Below are 21,955 nucleotides of genomic sequence, written 5' to 3' on the forward strand. Positions count from 1 at the left end.
ATTGACTTATGTGGATATAATGTGTAACAGAAGCTAAATGTTAAGTAATTATCTTATTTTTATAAGCATTTTGTTTAAATTACTATTTTTTGACTACCTAATGTGAGTTCTTATACTTTTTTAAGTTCTTCCTAACTTCCGGCCCATGGGCCTTAGGTTGCCTATGCCTGGGATAGAGGGTTAAATCAGGGCTGGCCAAATGAGACTAAGCTCCGTCACCTCCTTGCGCCTCCCTGCATCTCCTGCCTGAGGGGGCTGCCTCAGTTTCCCTCACGGTGGAGCAGGCCCTGACGACGACAACAACAACAACAACAATTGGTTATACGTCACTTTGGGCTGCCCTGGGCGGTGGCGTAGGGTGTCCCTGTTACAACAGCCCTGCAAAATAGACCGGAGTTGCTGCGCGCTTTTGGGACTTGGAAGAGTAACTTACGGCAACCGTAAAGGGCAGTCCAGTGTCGAAATTACGGGGGCCTCTTTTAAATAGGGGTGGTGTTTGAACTTGGGCTTTGCTAATGTTACGGAATTGGCGGGGGGGGCACTTGTGGGAGAGCAGGTTTCTTTGGCCGTCTCCCCCTTCCTTGCTTGCCCCTTCTGCGTTCCCATGGCAAGTCCAGCCGAATTCGACTATGGTGTGTGGAGCATATCTCCGCCTTCAGACGGATGGAGCCAGGCAGCTTTCCGGGTCATGTGCCCAACTTTTCATGAGCTGATATTAAATCCCAAAAGAACTACAGCTGCTTGTTACAAAGGGAGGGGGCAGATTCCGGTAGGTTAATGATATTAACTCTTTCCATGCTCATTTCTGATGCTCAGAAGCAGGTGACCCTTTCCTAGACCTTCCTAATGACATTCTCAGTCTGACACACAGTATTACACAGGAACACGGATCAAACACAAAAAACCCTTTACATAACTCCCTTTCTAAAATACACTGAGACTATCTTATAACATATCTCCATTATAACACACAAGTTCTAATTAAATCCTAATATTTACTATGCCTAAACATTGAGCACCACAGACTAATAATAATAATTATATGTATTATTTATACCCTGCCCATCTGGCTGAGTTTCCCCAGCCACTCTGGGCGGCTCCCAATGGAGTGTTAAAAACAATACAGCATTAAATATTAAAAACTCCCTAAACAGGGCTGCCTTCAGATGTCTTTTAAAAATGGGATAGCTGCTTAATTCCTTGACATCTGATGGGAGGGCGTTCCACAGGGCAAGCGCCACTACCCAGAAGGCCTTCTGTCTGGTTCCCTGTAACCTCACTTTTTGCAATGAGGGAACTGCCAGAAGGCCCTCAGCGCTGGATCTCAGTGTCCAGGTTGAACGATGGAGGTGGGGACGCTCCTTCAGGTATACAGGACTGAGGCCCTTTAGGGCTTGAAAGGTCAGCACCAACACTTTGAATTGTGCTCAGAAACGTACTCAAATATTCCTTCCCAATCCCACTGGGTTCCAACAACCGCACTAACACTTAACCGTACAGAATAGGCACCTGGATGCAGAAGCCAATCCAAAGGGGTGGCTGGTAGTGGAGGTGGTGAAATCCACAAGTTCTGAGTTTTTCATGTGCGCTAAAACTCAGCCTGCTTGGTTGTTGTTTTTTATCTAAAAATTTTTTTTTACCTATAATTTCCGTTTTCCAGTTTTGTGCCAACATAATTCTTGCAGCTGTAGTGGCATAAAGGAATAGTATCTTATCTTCTTTTTTGATTTCTTTATCCAACATTCCTAGCAGAACGGAAATTATACCCAGTATAAATGATTGGCAGGTTAAAATGATAAATTACACCGAACTTGCTAGACTAACAGGTAGAATAAGAGACCAAGCTGAACAGACATTTCATGGAAATTGGAATAAATATTGGAAGTATATTGGAAATAATTTGTAGAGGGCACTAGCGGGGCCGGAACAACTCTAACAGTGAGCGGCTAATATTTAAGATTAAAAATAAATTACGTGACTGCAGAACTTATTTGACACTTACCAAAAGGGTGGAGGGGAGTCCAAGGCTAGGTAGAGCCTAAAATATTGTGATATTTTGATTCTTTGTTTCCTTTTTTAAATATAATTTGGGGAGGGGATATAAGAACCTATGTAAATGAACTCTATGTATATATATATGTACACTGATATGTTTATGGATATGTTTATGTATTCAATACCTACATTGATATATTTATTTGCATAATTTGAATAAAAATGCATTGGGGGGGAAAATAAAATTTTTTTACCAACATCCTATAATATTATTGTTTTAGTTAAATAAACTGTTTAAGTTGTTACTAAGGAAATGATTATTTTTCTCCTTCCAATAAATTACAGCAGAACTGTTGTCCAAATATAGACAGTTAACTTATTAAACCTCAGAATGATTTCATTATCTGTCTATGTATTTCTAATAGTGTAACCAAATCAGAAATTTTTGATTTAAATAGAATCATACTGACTAGTGATTTACCGTAAATTGTAATTGAAATCAATTTGATGTATATCAAATCCACTCTGATTGCAATCTACCACAATGTCTGAAATAAGGATGGAACTATACAGAGGCGAACAGGACAATGTCCTGGCAGCTGCTACTACTCAGGGCTCTGAAACGGATAAATGAAAATATCATCAATCATCACACACTCAGTTTCATCAGCAGGGAAGGCAAGATGCATCCCAGCAGGACTTTTGGGTTTGGGCTAGGCTACCAAATGGTGGAATTCAGGACAATCCAAAGTATGGAGATGAGTCCTAGTGAATAAGATAACCTGGTAGTGTCATCAGGGAAGGGGGGGAGAAGGGGGGTCAGGGGTGCTGCAAGGGGAGGGGTCTCTGTCAAGGCTCCTCCCCTTCCATTAACCCTTCCCTGGACTCCCTCTCTCCCTTTCCCCAGCCAGGCGCCCCACAACCCCAGGGAGAATGGGGGGCCTCAGCCCCACCCCCAGCCCTGCTTGGGGTCCTCCTTCCCCTTCCCGCCAAGGCGTCCGGGGGGGGGGCAGGGCAGCTGAGCATCTCTCGGCCCCCCAGGAAAGAGAAAGGGGAGTCTGGCGGTGCAGCTGCTGCCCAGGAGATCTTGCCAGGTGTAGATCCCTGCAGGTGTTGGGTCCCCCCTTCCCACCTGGGTCGGGGCCTGGATCGGGGCCCCTGTCGACGGGCCCCAGGGAGGGTGCTTTCCTTACGGGGGGGGTCTCCCCTTATCCCCCCTCCTCCCCTATTCCCCCCTCCTCTCCCTCTTTACCTCTTGGTCCTCCGCCTCCCTGGCTCCAGATTAGTCCGCTTTCCTTGTCTGCAATAGAAAGGGGGGCGGCGACGGGGGGGGCTCTTCAGCGACGCCCCTCCTCCTTTTCCGGCTCTCGAAACTTCCGGCGCATTTCGCGGCGACACTTCCGGTTCCTTTTGGGATTCGCTTGCCCCTAGAGCTACAACCGCAGAGCAGCCCCTCCCTGTGTCCGGAGGGGAAGGAGACGGGACGGCGCTGCCTCTGGGGGCTCCATGGGGACATGGCCCCCCTCCTTCCTCCTCCCCACAGCAGGGGGGAGGGGAGATGGCTGCGGGGGGGGCATCATATTTGGGGGTGACCTGGGTTTGCGGGGAGAGAAGGACGTGATTTTCAGTCTGCAAACAGGGAGGCTGGGAGGGAAGAGGATGAAAGAGAAGGAGGGAAGGGCTGCCCCTCCCCCTGTGGGTCAGGAGAGTGGGGGAGGGGCGGACCCAGGGCAATCTGGGGGGTAACTCCCCCTCCGCCCAGATTTGCCTCGCAAGGTCCTCTGTGAAGCCCAGAGATGGAGCCAGCCTCTGGGGGTGGCAAGAGACATGGGGCTGCCTGAGAGAGAAGGGGCGCTTCCTTTCCTCTCCCCCCTCCGCCCCACAGGCTCTCCTGCACCCGGAGACCCCCTTGGCCCGGCTGCCCCCTCGCCAGGCAGGGAGAGGGTGGGGTCCCCTTCCGCCATGAGAGGAACGCAATGGGGTTGTGAGGGGGGGAGAGAGAAACCCCTTTCTGCTCCCCTCACAAGAGGGTCCCCGTTGTGTCTCTGAGGGACAAGAGAGGAGGCGCCCCTCCCCCCGCTGCTTCTTTCCCTCAGCGACTCCGAGGGCAACGACTTTTCCCGCCTTTTCCCAACTTCCGCCCTTCGAAATCTGAGCCTCGCCTCAGTTTCAGGCGCCAAGGAGGCAGATTCCCCGGGCTCCCTGATTTATTAGTGGATTTCTTCTCATTCGCCCTGATTTCTGCTCATATATCTTGCTTTTGGAGCTTCTCTCTGCTTCTTTAGAAAGAAGGCTGTATAAAACCCCCTCACCACCGCCTGCATCCCATACAGTATGTAAAAGTCTTATTTCTTCCCATTTGCTGTGTATTGAAGGGAGAAGGAAGGGTTAATAAGGCAAAGAAGCTAAAAGCTGTGGTTAGGCAGTTAGCAGAAACCGCAAATGCGTCAGCTCTGTAGGCCAGAAGCTGCTTCCTGTTTTCAGCTCTGCAGACTGGGAGCTGTTTCCTGTTTTGTGCTACCTGTTTTAGAAATATTTTAGAAATGCAAGACATACATGCAGGGCATGAGAAGGGTTTCTCTCAATATTCTCTGTACCTTGTACCTAAGAAATCTGCACCTAAGCTCTGTACTTAAGAAGAGTTGTTCACAATATTATCGGCACATGGTGAGTTTTTCGTCAAGCTTACTTCTGCATTTGTGGTCAGTGGCTGTTGGCTAAATTTGGCTGGCCGGTCAAAAGTCCACTTCCTGCCTTGTTAGCTTGCAAAAACATTATAGCTGCTGTTTGCAGATTTAACCAGTCCTGCTAAAGAGGCCCCCTTCCTGCCTTAAGTAATGCAAAGATAAGAAAAGACACGTACAAGCAAGAGGGGAGGGGGAAGTGCTTAGCTAGCAGAAAGACACGTATGAGGAAGTGCTTAGCCAGCAGAAAGACACGTATGAGGAAGTGCTTAGCCAACAGATAGATGTGCCATATAAGGGAATAAGTTGAACATTTGCCAGCTGATTGGGGAAAATTTGAGGAAGGAATGGGAGGGGGGGGAAATGCTCAAAAGGTATAAGAAGGCTTGCTGAAATGTATTTCTTTACAGCCAGTCTTTCAGGAGGTATCCTGCTGGTTGTCTCAGCACACAGATTGTCTCTGTGCACAGATTTCAATAAACTTTTTCTCCAAAGAAGATTTTGCTTTCCTGGTACTTTTGTTCCCTCCAAGGTCCGGGGATGGCGAGGCTGATGGATCCCTAGGTAAATAAGGCTTCAGTATAATTCTTGCTCCAGGACTGTTCTTCTTCCCTGCCAATGTCACTTCCAAACTAATAATTCTTCCCTCACTGTCCTTAAATAGCTGCTTGGGGTCTAGTTTGGGCCCTGCATAAAGAACCTCCTCTCTTTTCTCATTTTAGCTGTAGGTATAAATTCACGGCCAAAAGCCTTATTGATACACTGCAGTTCAGGCACTTCTGCTAGCAGGAGGCCAAAGGACCCGGAGTGGTTTCCAAATGCTGCCCTTTTTGATACGTTTCCATTTATTCTTTTGCGTGGGGACTGGCCAGATTGAACCCCCCCCCCCCCCGCGCCATTCAAAAGAAAGACTAGCAAAAGATTTCAAATGCGGAATTTCCAAAAGATGGCACTTTGTCCTGAATTTAAGACAAGTCAGTTGAAAACTCATGGGCTTTTTTGGCGTTTATTTGGGGCCTTGTCTAAAAAAAAAAAAAAACTCTACAATTTTGGGGTTGTCCTGGTTTTTACTTTTTGAAATATGGCAACCCTAATTATTTTGGTCTCTGCTTGAACTGAAACTCCCTTTTAGAGCTCAGTCGGTAGAGCATGAGACTCTGAATCTATGAGTTGGGAGTTTGAGCCCCACGTTGGGCAAAATACCTAAATTCCAGGGGGTTGGGCTAGATGACCCTCGTGGTCCCTTCCAACTCTGCAGTTCTAGGATTCTACCATGTGTAGAGGAAAGATCGCCCTCTTGTGGGCAGTGGAGGAATGATGTAATGTTGGTTGCTGAGAACTGTTCTTGAGTGTTGCCTTGTCACACACATGTGTTACAGGAAAAATCCGAGGGCTCCCTTGGATAAAACAAAGACACCAACCAGGATAACTTGGAGCAAAACAGCAGCCTGTAGGCTTGGTCTTTATTGAACTGTTGCAACAGGGTATTCCCCTCACTTGCAGTGAGAGAGGAAAGACCCAGAAGAATAGTGTGCAAGGTCTTATAAAAACTTTTGAAATTCCCCTCCTCTAGGTCTAGCCCACCCCCAGAAACATCATGCATACATTACAGAAAGGAGGTGTTGAGGGAGGCATACATTACAGAAAGGAGGGGCTGAGGGAGGAGTTGGTGGTAACTTGAGTGTCTTGTCACCTGGCTGGTTCCTCCTTTCCCCCTCCCCCTGAGTAACTTCCAGGAGACAAAGGGGAAACAAAAAATATTCCTTCCAGTAGCACCTTAAAGACCAACTAAGTCAGTTCTTGGTATGAGCTTTCGTGTGCATGCACAAGAAGTGTGCATGCACACGAAAGCTCATACCAAGAACTGACTTAGTTGGTCTTTAAGGTGCTACTGGAAGGAATATTTTTTGTTTTGACTAAGGCAGACCAACATGGCTACCTATCTGTAACTGGAGACAAAGGGGAGTTTGCAGTTTCCTGCCCCCTGAGGGAAGATCTGATCATTGTCCTTTGTTTCAGTCCATGCTGAATCCACTCCCATATGCAGGTTCTTTGTGATCTTGATTGTCTTCTGTCTGGGATCATCAGGGTTGGCATGGGCAGGGCTCCTGTGGATGTGCTGAGACAGTGAAGGGATTATGGCTGACCAGGACTAAGTCACCCCCCTTTGTTAGTTCTTGTCATATGGAGTAAAATAAAAAATGGAACAGTGCAAATCCGATGTATGGTTGATTTTCTATGAATTTATAACAGAAATGTGGCGTATGTAGTGTGTGAGTGTGTAGTTTATACAAACAGAATGATTGGGGTGGGGGGGTTCCTGCTACACATGCAACACCACAACAGTCCTGTGAAAGGAAGGGGTGTGTGCATTTCTGCAGGCTGATGTCCATCCATCCAGCTGCCCAGGCCCCAGCACCTCCCCCTAAGAGTGAAGGGTCCCAGTCTGGAAATCCTCCCTTCCTGTTGGAGATGAGGCAGTGAGGGATTCCAGACAGACAGAGGCGCCCTTGCTCTGGAATTCCCTTGCCAGCAGGGAGACTTCAAAAGCCCCCCCCTGCCCCCCCTTCCCTCATTTAGTATGGAGACTTTTCATCTTGTGGTTGGGTCATTTTAAATCCAGTTTTTCTCTCCCTGCAATTTTAATACTGTTGTTGGTTTCCTTGTTTAAATTATTCTGTTTACTAGTGATATTTCACATAGTGTTTGTGAATGCAAAGCAATTGTGGCCCTTGGGTAGAAATCTGTGATCCAGACATGGCCTAGTCCAGGGGTCTGCAACCTTTAAGATAAAAAGAGCCACTTGGACCTGTTTCCGAAGAAAGAAAAAAACCTGGGAGCCGCAAAACAAGCCAAATGTAAATAACCACACATTCTTCCCCTTCCCCCATTCTCTCTCTTTTCCCTGAGTCTATTTCAGATAGCAAAGAGGGGTATGGTACCTCTCATATCCTTTTTTTGCAAAGCACCATGTGCATAGAGGGCATTATACAAATTAATACATAGAAAAGTGTCTGTCCCTCCCTGCAGTTCAACTCCTCTCTCTTTTTACTAACAGCACATATCCATTCCTTCTGCTGGTGCAACTTTCTCATCATTTCTACATAGCAGCATTTATAAACCAGTGCCAGAGAAACTGGGTGAAAGGAAGGTGAGAGGGAAGAGATATGGATATTTATGTGTGAAGTTCCCAGCATACTGTGCTGGAATGTAAACAGACACGTACCAATCTCATGGCTGCTCCTTAAGGAGGAATGGAAATTATTTATGGAGATCTATGGTGTGAACACATTTGGAGTACTGTGCACAGTTCAGTATCTGGGACCTTTCAGTTTGGAGAGAAGACGAGGAAGGAAGGACATGTCGGATAGAATGGAGAAAGAGGATAGAGAAAAGCCCCCCCCCCAATAAAAATAGAACTCATGGAATCCAGTGAAGCAGGATTGGTGGAAGATTTAGGAGAGCGAAAAGAAGGGTCTCCCCCCCCCTCTCTGCATCCAGCCAGTCCATGATGGCAACAGCAACAATAAGATAATTACATCAATAGTATGCATTGTGCTCTGCTGGCAGGAGGACTCCCTCGGATCATGTCCAGTTGCAAAAGTGCAAGGAGGCTTTCCACCCTCAGGGCCCAGAGGGGGATCGTGCCTTGGGGCAGCTGGTGGAATTGGAGGAAGCTGACGCTTAGCACTCTGGGTTTGGGACCTGCCTGAACCTCCTTCCACATTATACTCATCCATATTGTTTCTCGCCTGCGTCATTTTGGGGATAGCATTCTACACACACTTGCATCACCATGGTTCCCGCCCCCCAGCACACTGCTTTGAGATGCTCTGGTACGGCCCCTTCTTCCCTGTGCCCCCTTCCCTCCTCATGCAAGACGTGCAGCTGGGAACAGAGCCTTTCCTGGTTATGCCAGGGAATGCCCCTTTTATTTCTCCTACCACCAAATATATCTATACACATTATATCTGACATAATGTATCTATAAATCAAAAGAATAGATCAGGGCTTCAAGATTACCTTCGGCATATAAGTAGGTGCTTTCAATCTTTCTGTGTCTTCCTGGTTCCCCTATTGCAATTATAACAATGGGAGTTATGCTGCTGTTCCTATAATATTAGTCTAACTCTGCTTCCAAAGCAACACCACCAGTCTCAGCTCCACTTTGAGCAACTCTCCATTCCCAGATACAAAGATTTCCAACTCCCTCCACCAAACGCCAAAACCAGCTCACTCTCAGTCCATCCTCATTCAGAAGTAACACTACAGATTCACATTAAATATTATATTATGCTTACTATTGTGAAATGTTACCTTCATTATTTAAATACATGTCTAGACAACATTATATGCAAACAACAAAAGCTCATATACGCTGCATGCGTTTAAGATTGATGTGAACGAAAGTATATAATCTTATATAAGGACACTTATGAGAAGAAGTGGAAGGAAATAAAAAAAGAATTAGAGACTTGGGGAAAATTGAATTTGTCCCTGTGGGGGAGAATATCCACAGTTAAAATGATGGTATTGCCAAAGATGATTTTTATATTCCAAACAATACCTATAATTAGAGGCGTAAAGTGTTTTAAGGATTGGCAGAAAGACCTTGCCAAGTTTATTTGGCAAGGGAAAAAACCACGCATAAAATTTAAGCTACTAACAGAGTTGCAGGAAAAAGGAGGCTTCACGGTCCCTGACCTTAAACTGTACTTTGAGGCAGTGTGCTGGACATGGATTAAGGAATGGATATTACCGTATTTTTCGCTCTATAAGACGCACCAGACTACAAGACGCACCTAGTTTTTGGAGGAGGAAAACAAGAAAAAAAATATTCTGAATCTCAGAGGCCAGAACAACAAGAGGGATATCTGTGCAGTGAAAGCAGCAATCCCTCTTGCTGTTCTGGCTTCTGGAATAGCTGTGCAGCCTGCATTTGCTCCATAAGGCGCACACACATTTCCCCTTACTTTTTAGGAGGGAAAAAGTGAGTCTTATAGAGCAAAAAATACGCTAATTAAAAACACGGAAGTCCTAGATCTGGAGGGATGGGATATTGTGTACGGGTGGCATGGCTACATAGGCTATAACAAGGTTAAATCTCACAAAGGATTTTTAAATCATATGGTGAGAAGGGCATTATATGAAGTATGGGAGAGGAGTAAAAAATCAGTAGTAACCAAAACACCATGGTGGCTGTCACCAATGGAATCTATGTCGGTCCACAGGCTGAATATGAACAGCGATTGGCTAACATATAAGGATTTAGTAGAGGAAACAAGTAGTGATCCGAAAATAAAGGACCTAGGCGAATTGAAACAGAAGGGAATAACCTGGCTGGAGTATTATCAATTAAAAGCCGCCCTTAAAAAGGATAAAAGAACCAAAGGATTTGACAAAAAAATATCCTATCTAGAGAAGGATATTTTATATAATAATCAAAAGACACTTTCTAAAATGTACAAACTACTTTTGAATTGGCAAAGAGAGGAGGAAGATATCAAAGAAATTACAGTAAAATGGTAGAGGGACCTGGGACATACGATCAAACCCAATATTTGGAACGAATTATGGACTAAAAATATATAATTCACGGCTTGTCTCCTTATGAGGGAAAATCTTATGAAAATGTACTATAGGTGGTACCTGACCCCTGTAAAACTTGCAAAAATAAATAAATCAAATAATAGTAAGTGCTGGCGATGTAAGGAGCAGATAGGAACATACTACCATATGTGGTGGTCCTGTCTAGAGGAACATGATTTATGAAGAGATAAAGAGATTGATAAAAACTACATTTAGCAAGAAACCGGAAGAATTTTTACTAGGAATGGTTTCAGATAATATTCCCAAAAACAAAACTAGGCTATTTATGTATGCAACGTCAGCAGCAAGGGTTATAGTGGCAAAACACTGGAAAGATAAAAATATACCCACTAAAGAGGAATGGGTAGTCAAATTGTGCGAGTACTTGGAGCTCGCAAAGCTGACAGATGCAATAAGAGATAAACCTCAAAAATTGGTGAAAGAAGAATGGGAATGTTTAAATAATTATTTAGGGGACAAGAGCTCAGGAAGAAAGATCTGGCTATGTTTCGAATGATACCGCATAGAGAAATGTTCCCTGATACCAAGATGAGGGATTCCTTTGGAATGCAGATAGAGTTAATTGATAAGAATAATGATCTGTTGAGTTTGACGGAAGTGTACAATCGATGAGCTTTCCTGCTTTGGCTCATCTTCCTTTTTCTTTTTTTTCTTTTCTTTTCTTTTTTCTTTTCTTTTATCTTTCCCATAGTTGCTTATGTTCTGTGTCATGTACTTCAATAGTTTTTGTAGTTTTTGTAGTTTTTTTTATTACTATTAAGGAATTTCCCTTTGTAATTTTTGGCTCTTTCCACATTCCATGCATTTAAATGGTTTCTCCCCTGTGTGACTCCGTTGATGAATTCTAAGGCTTCCGCTAGTAGTGAAGTTCTTTCCACACTCCATACATTCAAATGGTTTCTCCCCTGTGTGAGTCCGTTGATGTCTTCTAAGGTCTCCACTCTCAGTGAAGCTCTTTCCACACTCCATGCATTTAAATGGTTTCTCGCCTGTGTGAGTCCATAGATGAACTCTAAGGTCTCCACTCTGACTGAAGCTCTTTCCACACTCCATGCATTTAAATGGTTTCTCGCCTGTCTGCGTCCGTTGATGAATTCTAAGGCTTCCGCTAGTAGTGAAGATCTTTCCACACTCCATGCATTTAAATGGTTTCTCCCCTGTGTGCGTCCGTAGGTGAACTCTAAGGTCTCCACTCTGACTGAAGCTCTTTCCACACTCCATACATTTAAATGGTTTCTCCCCCGTGTGACTCCGTTGATGAATGCTGTGGCTTCCACTAGTAGTGAAGCTCTTTAAACACTCCATACATGTAAATGGTTTCTCCCCTGTGTGAGTCCGTTGATGAATTCTAAGTTTTCCACTTTGACTGAAGCTCTTTCCACACTCCATACATTTAAATGGTTGCTCTCCTGTGTGACTGTTGATGGTTTCTAAGTGTTCCACTGTCAGTGAATCTCTTCCCACACTCCATGCATTTAAATGGTTTCTCCCCTGTGTGACTCCGTTGATGAATTCTAAGTTTTCCACTCTCAGTGAAGCTCTTTCCACACTCCATGCAATTAAATGGTTTCTCCCACATGTGAGTCCGTAAATGAATTCCAAGGCTTCCACTAGTAGTGAAGCTCTTTCCACACTCCATGCAATTAAATGGTTTCTCCCCCGTGTGAGTCCGTAAATGAATTCCAAGGCTTCCACTAGTAGTGAAGCTCTTTCCACACTCCATGCAATTAAATGGTTTCTCCCCCGAGTGAGTCCGTTGATGTTTTCTAAGTTTTCCACTGTCAGTGAAGCTCCTTCCACACTTCATACTTTCAAATTGTTTATGTTCTCTGTTTTCACACTCCATGTATTTAAATGGTTTCTTTGTTATTCCCATTGGACATGGCCGACCAGAATTCTGACTGCCTTCTCCATTGTCTTGTTTCAATGGGGTGGGGAGAAAATCCTATTTGTTTTCTAGGAAGAGAACAAAGGAATATTACACACATCAATTAACACCAGCTCTTATTTTAACGTCTTGTACAATCTCTCCTGTCCTCCATATGTTCCAAATGTTTAGGAAAGGCAAATAAAATAATGTAAAATAATGGTCATGCATCATCAGCCTTTTATAACCCTTAATTATTGTTAATGAAGCAGCATTGTCTTAGAATACGGTTGAACTGTGGGGGTTTACGTTTTATAAAAAGTGGTTTCTCACAGGAAAGGGAGCTGCTCTATGTTCCATGAACCTGGTCAATATTTATCAGGGTCCTAAGTACATCATGAAGTTCTTCATCCGCTGCACTATAATCCTCCCCCCCCCCCTTGGGCCACATTTTGTCCCCTTCGACCTCTAGATCTTTATTCATCACCTGCACAGTCCCTTTGGCCTCGGGAGGTGCATAGTGACCATTTTGGGAGACCCATATATAAGTCTAGTGACAAGGCTTGATGCTTGTGGTCGGTTGAAGGAGTGCTCAGTTGGAGAATGTTCTTGGGGTTGGACCTCCATCTCTCAGCCTTGCATTATGGAATGGAGAGAGCTGGAGATGCAGAAGGAAAGCAGCTGGAGCCTGACCGCTGGGAAGGCCAGATTGAGACACCCTCCCCAATTAGGATTTATAATAATTATATGCCACCAGGTCTCGCACCTGCCTCCTGACACTGGCTTATCTTAGCGGAGATTCCCTGTCCAGGCCTCTCTCACTGTTCTTCCTCCTTTGCCGTGAGTGGCCAAGGGCTTCTGGATATTCTAGCTCTGCTCCAACTGGGAATTATTTATTAAATTGTTATACCTCTCTTCATCTGAAGATCACAAGATAAAAATCTGTGAGACACTGAAAAAGGTGAGTATTAATGGTGAATAACACTGAGTGTGGGAAAGAATAGAAAGAAGATGAAACCAGTGGTGTGTCCACCTGAATGTAAAATAACAACAATGTGTAAAGAAGAGACCAATCTCCAAATCAGTTTCATATTCCCTGGCTGTATTTCTCAGCCATGATTGTGACTCAGAATCTTAGCCACACTTTTTTCTAGAATATCAACTGGATCTCTTTGTAATGGGAGCCAAGCATCCCTGGGATTTCATCCAGACATTCCTTTAGTGTGGGCAGCAGCAGCGGAGGAAGGAAGGAAGGAATTAACTTTGGGGGCAAGCCACTTCCTTCTGAAGGTCTTCCCTAGCGGTCAGCAGGGTTGATAAACTGCTCAGTGGGGACACCTTGGCTTTATACTGTTAGGGTCTGGATACCAATCACAATCCCTTGGAAATGTCTCAAGAACCCTTAAGATCCAATTTCACCAACTCCCAAGTAACACTGAGCCCTAGAGGAACCATCTATGCTGAGTTGAGGCACCTCTGGCCCTCCAGATGCGGTTGGACTCAAAGTACCACCTGCCCAAGCAAGGATGGCCCATGGCCAGGGAGGATGGGAGTCTTATCTGGTGGGACAAACTTTCCCACCAGGTGTCCCCCATCCTCTATTTGTGCAGGTGGGTCTCCCTGCCTAAGTGCAGAGCCTGGAGTTCTCGGAGTGGGGTTGGGGTGGGGAATACAGGAAATAATAGATTACAACAGGAAGGGAAACACCAACCTTAAAAGATATTCCACACAGAAAGTTACAAGATATAAACCCCTCTGGCAAATTGAAAGATATGGAATAGCTAAATACGAACCAAGTCGCTACATCAGTGGCTGGCAAGATAACTCTCCTGTGTGGGTGTCTGAGGGCCCTGCTCCTTCCTGCCACTCACCATCTGGCCCGGGGCGGGGCCTGACAGGCCCATAAGGACTGCTGGACTCTGCTGCCCAGGAGGACTCTCCTGTGTGGGTGTCTGAGGGCCCTGCTCCTTCCTGCCACTCACCATCTGGCCCGGGGCGGGGCCTCACAGGCCTCACAGGGACGATTGCTGTCACTGCTGCTGCGGCCCAGGGGGATCCGGAGGGGTGCAGAGTTCTTTTTAAAATGTTTTAAAATTTTCCTTTTTATTTCTTTATTATTATTATTGTCATTATTATTATTGTATATGCAGGGATGGGGTGGGGGTGGGATGGATGTTTAGTTGGGAATTTGTTTGATTTTGATGGATTTGTAATTTTTACAGTTTTTTATTTGTATTGTTTTCTGTTTTTTGGGGTTTCTTTTTTTGTTTTGTTTTCATTGTTTTAAGGCCTTATTTTGTTCTTAAGGGGAGGGGTCAGGGCTGCCGGGGAGTGGGTCCCAGCCAACAAAATGGCTGCGGCATGTTCCACAGGGGGGGATGTATTGGGACAACCGATCTCAGTGATCTCGGGTAGGAGGAGGAGTTACGCTAAGACCAGACCATGTCCACAGCCCTTAGCCTTAACACCGGCTCACCACAGGGTTGTGTGTTGAGTCCCCTGCTCTATACTCTCTATACGTATGATTGTACAGCCATTTATTCCAGCAACAAAATCATCAAGTTTGCTGATGACACTACGGTGGTGGGGCTCATTTCAGGAGGGGATGAGTCCGCCTATCGGGACGAGGTGGAGCGGCTTTGTGCTTGGTGTGGAGAGAACAATCTGGCTCTTAATACGACTAAGACCAAGGAATTGGTGGTGGATTACAGGGGAAAAAAGGCGGACATTCAGCCCTTGTATATCAACGGGGAACGGGTGGAGAGGGTGGCGGAATTCAGGTTTTTGGGAGTGACTATCGATCAGGGCATGACTTGGAGCGCAAATACCACTGCTCTGGTGAAGAAGGCCCAGCAGAGAATTTCCTCAGACTTTTAAAGAAGAACAATCTGAGTGAGAGACTGCTGGTGTCCTTCTACCGAGGCTCCATAGAGAGCATTCTCACATACTGTATTTGTGCCTGGTTCTCCAGCTGTACAGCTAGGAAGAGGAAGGTGCTCCAGAAGGTCATAACCACAGCCCAAAGGATTATTGGTCATCCCCTCCCATCTTTGGAAGAACTGTACGGTTCCCGTTGTCTTAGGAAAGCAAACAATATCCTGCAGGATGCATCTCACCCGGGACACAGTCTGTTTGTACTACTGCCTTCTGGCAGGAGATACAGAAACATCAAGTCAAGGACAAATAGACTGAAAAATAGTTTCTATCCAAGAGCTGTGGCCTTCTTAAATGCAGTAACTCGATAGTGTGACCTGGGAGTTTGATGGGTGTGGGTGTGGGTGTGGCTGGAATGTGGTTTGTTTGGTTGTTGTTGTTGTGTTGCTTTTGTTGTTTTTAAGGGATGGCATCCAATTTCGTTGCACTTGTGCAATGTTGCACTTGTGTAATGACAATAAAGAATCTATCTATCTATCTATCTATCTATTACAGAGGAGGCAGGTTTAGTCGTTGTCTGAGAACTATCCCTGCCTCCAGGTCTGGTCCTGACCAGATGGATACTAGAATCAGCAAGGGATACCCACATGACCTGAAGGTGCTGCTGTGCAATGCCAGGTCAATGATTCATAAGACCACTGCCATCCATGACCTGATCATGGATGGAGGATTTGACCTGGCATGTGTAACAGAGACTTGGTTGAATGAAGCAGATGGGCCTGTTCTTGCCGCTGCTTGTCCACCGGGTTTCTCTTACGCACAGCAACCCAGGCCTTGTGGGCGGGGAGGGGGGGTTGCAGTGATTTTTAGGAAGTCATTAGTTTGCACCAGGCGTCCTATTGGGAAGACCCAGTTCTCTGAGTGCATGTTCTGGAAGTTGGGCAATAGGGGCAGTACAGGATTCCTTTTGGTGTACCGACCTCCCCGCTGCACCAAGGATTCCCTGCCCGAGCTGCTTCAGGTCGTGGCGGATGTTCTCCTGGAGACGCCTAGTTTGGTTGTCCTAGGGGATTTTAATATCCATGCCGACACGACCTTACAAGGGGCCGCTCGGGACTTCGTGGAAAGCATGGCCTCCATGGGGCTGTCCCTGAATAAGTTTGGCCCAACCCATAGCCGTGGACATGCCTTGGACCTGGTGTTTACCTCTACGGATGTTGGTGACCTGACACTAACTAAAAGTGAAACAAAAGAAGTGCCATGGTCAGATCACTTCCTGGTGCAACTGGACTTCTCCGCGACCCTTCCCCTCTGCAGGGAGGTGGGACCGATTCGGATGGTCCGCCCCCGCCACTTAATGGATCCAAATGGTTTCCAGAGAGTGGTAGGGGATGCTTTATCCCATGTTGATGGCCTTTCAGCCGATTCCCTGGTGGCCCGCTGGAATGTGGAGTTAACCAGGGCTATTGACTGTTTGGCTCCGAAGCGCCCTCTCCGATTGCATGGAGCCCGGAGAGCCCCGTGGTTTTCCACGGATCTGAGGGCAATGAAACAATCGTTGAGACGGCTAGAGCGCCGGTGGCGGATAACTCATTCTGAAGCTGACCGGACACAGGTTAGAGCTCAATGTCGAGCCTACCAAGTGGCGGTAGCGACGGCGAAGAAGACTTTCTTCACCGCCTCTATTGCATCTGCAGAAAACAGCAGCAGGGGACTTTTTCAGGTGGTCCGCAATTTAGCGGAACCACCTGCTACATCGGGGCCCAGCAAGGGCCACATGATCTCCTGCAATGATTTTGCAAAGTTTTTTGCAGATAAAGTCGCTCAGATTCGGGAAGAGGTAGACGCCACCGTGGGAGCAGGGCCGGGGCGGGAGAGTGCTAGAGTCCTGTCTAGTCGAATTGCATGGGATCAATTCCAATCTGTTACCTCCGAGGATGTGGACAGGCTGCTTGGACGAGTGAAACCAACCACCTGTCTCCTTGATCCTTGCCCATCCTGGCTTATAAAAGCTAGCCGGGAAGGACTGGGCGATGGGCTTCGTGGGGTGGTGAATGCTTCCCTCCGTGAGGGAGCCTTCCCAGACCCGCTGAAAGAGGCGGTTATCAAACCACTTCTTAAAAAACCATCTTTAGATGCGGCCACGATGGCCAACTATCGCCCAGTCTCAAATCTTCCATTCTTGGGCAAGGTGATTGAGCGAGTGGTTGCTGAACAACTCCAGGCACGCCTGGAAGAAGCGGACCATTTGGATCCCTTCCAGTCGGGATTCAGGCCTCATCATGGGACTGAAACTGCCTTGGTCGCACTGGTTGATGATCTCCGGCGGGCTAGGGACAAAGGTGAGAGCTGTTTCCTAGTTCTGCTGGATCTCTCAGCGGCATTTGATACCATCGACCATAACATCCTTCTGGACCATCTTGAGGGGCTGGGAGCTGGGGGCACTGTCATACAGTGGTTCCGCTCCTTCCTCCTGGGCCGTGTTCAGAAAGTGGTGGTGGGGGATGAGTGTTCAGACCCCTGGGCTCTCACTTGTGGGGTGCCTCAGGGTTCTGTCCTCTCCCCCATGCTTTTCAACATCTACATGCAGCCGCTGGGAGAGATCATCAGGAGGTTTGGGCTGGGTGTTCATCAGTATGCGGATGATACCCAGCTCTACCTCTCTTTCAAATCAGAACCAGTGAAGGCGGTGACGGTCCTGTGTGAGTGTCTGGAGGCGGTTGGAGGATGGATGGCGGCTAACAGATTGAGATTGAATCCTGACAAGACAGAAGTACTGTTTCTGGGGTACAGGAGGCGGGCAGGTGTGGAGGACTCCCTGGTCCTGAATGGGGTACCTGTGCCCCTGAAGGACCAGGTGCGCAGCCTGGGAGTCATTTTGGACTCACAGCTGTCCATGGAGGCACAGGTTAAATCCGTGTCCAGGGCAGCTGTGTACCAGCTCCATCTGGTACGCAGGCTGAGGCCCTATCTGCCTGTGGACTGCCTCGCCAGAGTGGTGCATGCTCTGGTTATCTCCCGCTTGGACTACTGCAATGCACTCTACGTGGGGCTACCTTTGAAGGTGACCCGGAAACTACAACTAATCCAGAACGCAGCAGCCAGACTGGTGACAGGGAGCGGCCGCCGAGACCATATAACACCGGTCTTAAAAGACCTACATTGGCTCCCAGTACGTTTCCGAGCACAATTCAAAGTGTTGGTGCTGACCTTTAAAGCCCTAAACGGCCTCGGTCCAGTATACCTGAAGGAGCGTCTCCACCCCCATCGTTCTACCCGGACACTGAGGTCCAGCACCGAGGGCCTTCTGGCGGTTCCCTCACTGCGAGAAGTCAAGTTACAGGGAACCAGGCAGAGGGCCTTCTCGGTAGTGGCGCCCTCCCTGTGGAATGCCCTCCCACCAGATGTCAAAGAGAACACCAACTACCAGACTTTTAGAAGACATCTGAAGGCAGCCCTGTTTAGGGATGCTTTTAATGTTTGATGTATCATAGTATTTTAATATTCTTTTGGAAGCCGCCCAGAGTGGCTGGGGAGGCCCAGCCAGATGGGCGGGGTATAAATAATAAATTATTATTATTATTATTATTATTATTATTATTATTATTATTATTATTATTAAAGTGGCTGCCAAGATTAATAAAAAATACATTGGGTATACAATATTCAATAATATACATATTCAATAATATTCAATAATAACATATTCAGCTCAACCATATGTACAATTCTATATACAGTGGTGCCTTGCAAGACGAAAAGAATCCGTTCCGCAAGTCTCTTCGTCTTGCGGTTTTTTCGTCTTGCGAAGCAAGCCCATTGACGGCTTAGCGGATTAGCGCTATTAGCGGCTTATAGCAGCTATTAGATAGATTAGATAGATAGATTCTTTATTGTCATTACAATATTAGCGGCTTATCGGATAAGCAGCTTAGCGGCTTAGAAAAAGGGGGGAGGAAAAAAACCCCACAGGAACTCGCAAGACATTTTCGTCTTGCGAAGCAAGCCCATAGGAAATTCGTTTTGCGAAGCACCTCCAAAACGGAAAACTCTTTCGTCTAGCGAGTTTTCCGTCTTGCGAGGCATCCGTCTTGCGGGGCACCACTGTACCTTAACGCTCCTCCCTCCACAAGGTTTATTTAACTTTTAACATTTTAATTGCCCCAAATTGTTCAAACCTACCCAAATAATTCAGTATCTTCTCAAACCAATCCTCCTCTTTCTCACTGACCTTAAGCCCTTTCACTCTATGTATAAGATGAATGAATGAATAGACTTTATTTGCGTAGCCGACAGGCCATAGCATCAAAATGTATAAGATGCTTTTCGTCTTTTTGTGTCTTTGTTGTTCCATCAATGGGAGTTATGATGCTGTTCCTATAATACTAATCCCATCAACCCTGCTCCCAAACTACCACCACAACTCCTAACACCAACATTTCCAACTCTCTCCAGCAAGGCCCCAAAATCAGCTGCCTCTCAGCCCACCATCACTCACCCCAGCACCCCAGATTCTCCCCCTCCCTATCTAACATTATATTATGTCTGCTATTATACTTGTGAGACATGACCCTCATTTCTTTAAAGACCTGTCTATACAACTTTATATACAAATACCAGAACTTCACATGCACTCCATGCATTTAAGACTGATTTCCCATTATCTGAGTTCACTGATGGGAAGGAAAGTGAACTCTGAGAGAAATACGTCAAACACTCCATACATCTAAAGGTTTTCTTCTTCCCTTTGAGAATCTGTAGAGGTTTCTTAAGCACCCCATTCTAACTGATGCACTGCTCTGGGACTTCCAGGTTGTCGCATCGGAGTTCAGTCGCCTGCCATGCACCCTCCGCAGCAGATCGGGTCCTGTGGTCAACTGGTCCCCAACCATTAGCCCCTCCCTCACCTGTCTTTGCTCTCCGGCCAGACCAGGTTTCTGGAGCAAGGCTGGCAGACCCTTTTACCTTTTCAGAAACAGGACGAAACAGAACTGGTAAGGCTGCCACCACTCCCTTGTCCCAGGGTTACCTTAAGCCACAGCTCAAGGGAGACAGCCGTGCTTCTTTGTTACTGGTTAACCCCAAACTACAAGTTGCTTCCACAAGCTTGCAGGCAGAAATTCTTTAGTAAGGCGCAACCAAGAAGCTAGGCGTTGGATTTAGCTATTCCCCCGGATAGGCACACACAATACAAGAGAATGTTTCTTCCTTAAAATTTATTTTAAAACATAAAGAACATGCTAAAAAGCAGGCACATCTTTTGGTAGATTACAAGTAAAGAGAAAATAAAAACGTTGCAAAATATAGCTAGCTAATACTCACTTCTACACTCTAAGGCAAAGATAGGATAGTTCAGAGTCCTTCAGAGATCTGCATTCAGAGGTCTTAGAAAATCTTCATCACAAAAGAACGGCTGCATAGGTGGAACATCAGCAGCCGGCCGATTTTGCGCACCTTCCCAGCCATTCTCAAGATCTTTTATCCCTAATTTGCACGTGGAATCAGATCCCCCAGGCCCAATCACCACTCTTGGTTACATTTGAATTCTCCAATGACCAGCTTGTGGGCTAATAATTTTAACTTCTGACAGCTGGGCCAATTAAGACTCCAGAACCTAGATCAAAGATGTTTCCTCCCTTTCTTGGAGCTTATGCAGATGCACCTCCTTTGGGCAATTAACAGGGAGATAACATCACCGGCTGGATATCCATAACTTCCCTCACAGGTGTCAACCCTTCACATTACCCAGAGAATTCCTCTCCCATAGTAAACCTTTCACGCCCTTGGAGCCAACGGGTCTATGGGTTAAAGCAACAGGACCTAGTTCCCATAATTCTTGCTGGTTTCCCACAAGGCCTCACTCTCCGCTTGAGCAAAGTACTAACTTTACTACAGGTGCCATGGGGGTGGGAGAGAGAGTGTGGGTATAGGCCCCCCCATAAGGCTTTGGGGTTACTGGAACATCGGAGCACTCTGCCAAAAGTGGAAAGCTATAAAAATGTTGGGTGTTAACAAGAACTTGACTATGGGCCAGACGAGGAAGACACCCTCAACCAAAGTAGAGAAGGAGAAACAAGAGGAGAAAGAAAGAAAAAACCGACTTGATGGAGATTCTTGCTTTCAGAGTGAAATCAGCTTATGCAAAAGCAAATAAACTACCAGGAGTTTGATTGATTTTATGAAACTCAAGATCAAGAACTCCAAACACACTACCAGAAAAACTGATTACAATGCTCAAAATTGCTGAAGAAAAGAACCAGCTATAAGTTTCTGGCTGATACGCTCAAGAAGAATTCAATTCCTTTTAGTTGAGAATTCCTGGAAGGGATTTTTTTTATGTACATAGGGAAGAAACAAAGATGACCTGTTTATGTTGGCCAGATTTAACATGTTTTCCTCGGTGGTAGTGAGAGGAAGATACTTAGCTATTCCAGAATTAGAGCGTCTCTGCAAATGCAGAAAACAGGAACCCGATACTTTAGAGCATATATTCTTTTCCTGTGATTTTGGCAGTTATGCCAGAAGACAATTATTTGAGGCCCTAAAATTTAATAGACAGGTGTTTACACAACCAACTGTTCAGGACCTGCTGGCGGACAGCGATGATCAAATTACTTTAATAGCGGCTGAATTTTTAAGTGCTGTCCATGAAGAAAGAATGGGCCATGATAAAGAGACTTAGTGGTTTTTAATGGTAGGTGATGTTGCTATGCTGTGGAAAAGGTAAGGTGTAAATATCTGAAATATGCAGCATTTTAAAAATTATATGGGGAAATCATGGAGAGGAAGTCAAGTATGAAATAAATGTGTATCTGGAAAGTAATAATAATAATAATAATAAATTTTATTTATATCCCGCCCTCCCCAGCCGAAGCCGGGCTCAGGGCGGCTAACAACACTAAAACAGTACAACACTATAAAACAT

At 45.9% G+C, this 21,955-nt stretch overlaps 2 protein-coding genes and 1 long non-coding RNA gene across 3 annotated transcripts in view; 1 reads left to right on the forward strand and 2 right to left on the reverse strand.

Annotated features, from left to right (window-relative positions):
- The window catches only part of LOC310837874 (uncharacterized protein), a 61,093-nt gene extending 56,741 nt beyond the window's left edge, over nt 1-4,352 (reverse strand). The window contains exon 1 of the mRNA XM_083725083.1: nt 3,248-4,352. The gene's annotated coding sequence lies outside the window, so the exon portion shown is untranslated. The remainder of the gene's footprint in view (nt 1-3,247) is intronic.
- The window catches only part of LOC310838162, a 110,177-nt gene extending 88,296 nt beyond the window's left edge, over nt 1-21,881 (forward strand). Inside the window, exon 2 of the long non-coding RNA XR_014560747.1 lies at nt 21,814-21,881. This is a non-coding gene — a long non-coding RNA (uncharacterized lncRNA). The remainder of the gene's footprint in view (nt 1-21,813) is intronic.
- On the reverse strand, nt 11,602-12,945 carry LOC310838044 (uncharacterized protein). The gene is made up of 2 exons (XM_083725429.1): nt 12,923-12,945; nt 11,602-12,245 (listed from the first exon to the last, which is right to left on the reverse strand). Exon 2 carries the CDS (start codon nt 12,163-12,165, stop codon nt 11,683-11,685), a length of 483 nt encoding a protein of 160 aa, XP_083581555.1. The 5' UTR covers nt 12,166-12,245; nt 12,923-12,945; the 3' UTR covers nt 11,602-11,682.
- Nucleotides 21,882-21,955: the final 74 nt, after the last annotated feature.

The sequence above is a fragment of the Podarcis gaigeae genome (genome assembly GCF_964106915.1).
Source record: "Podarcis gaigeae genome assembly, chromosome: 2".
In the NCBI taxonomy this organism is placed as follows: domain Eukaryota; kingdom Metazoa; phylum Chordata; class Lepidosauria; order Squamata; family Lacertidae; genus Podarcis; species Podarcis gaigeae.

Bases quoted from the DNA above. Each gene is read 5' to 3' on its own strand.
- LOC310838044 (XM_083725429.1), bottom strand. From the start codon at position 12,165: ATGGGAATAACAAAGAAACCATTTAAATACATGGAGTGTGAAAACAGA.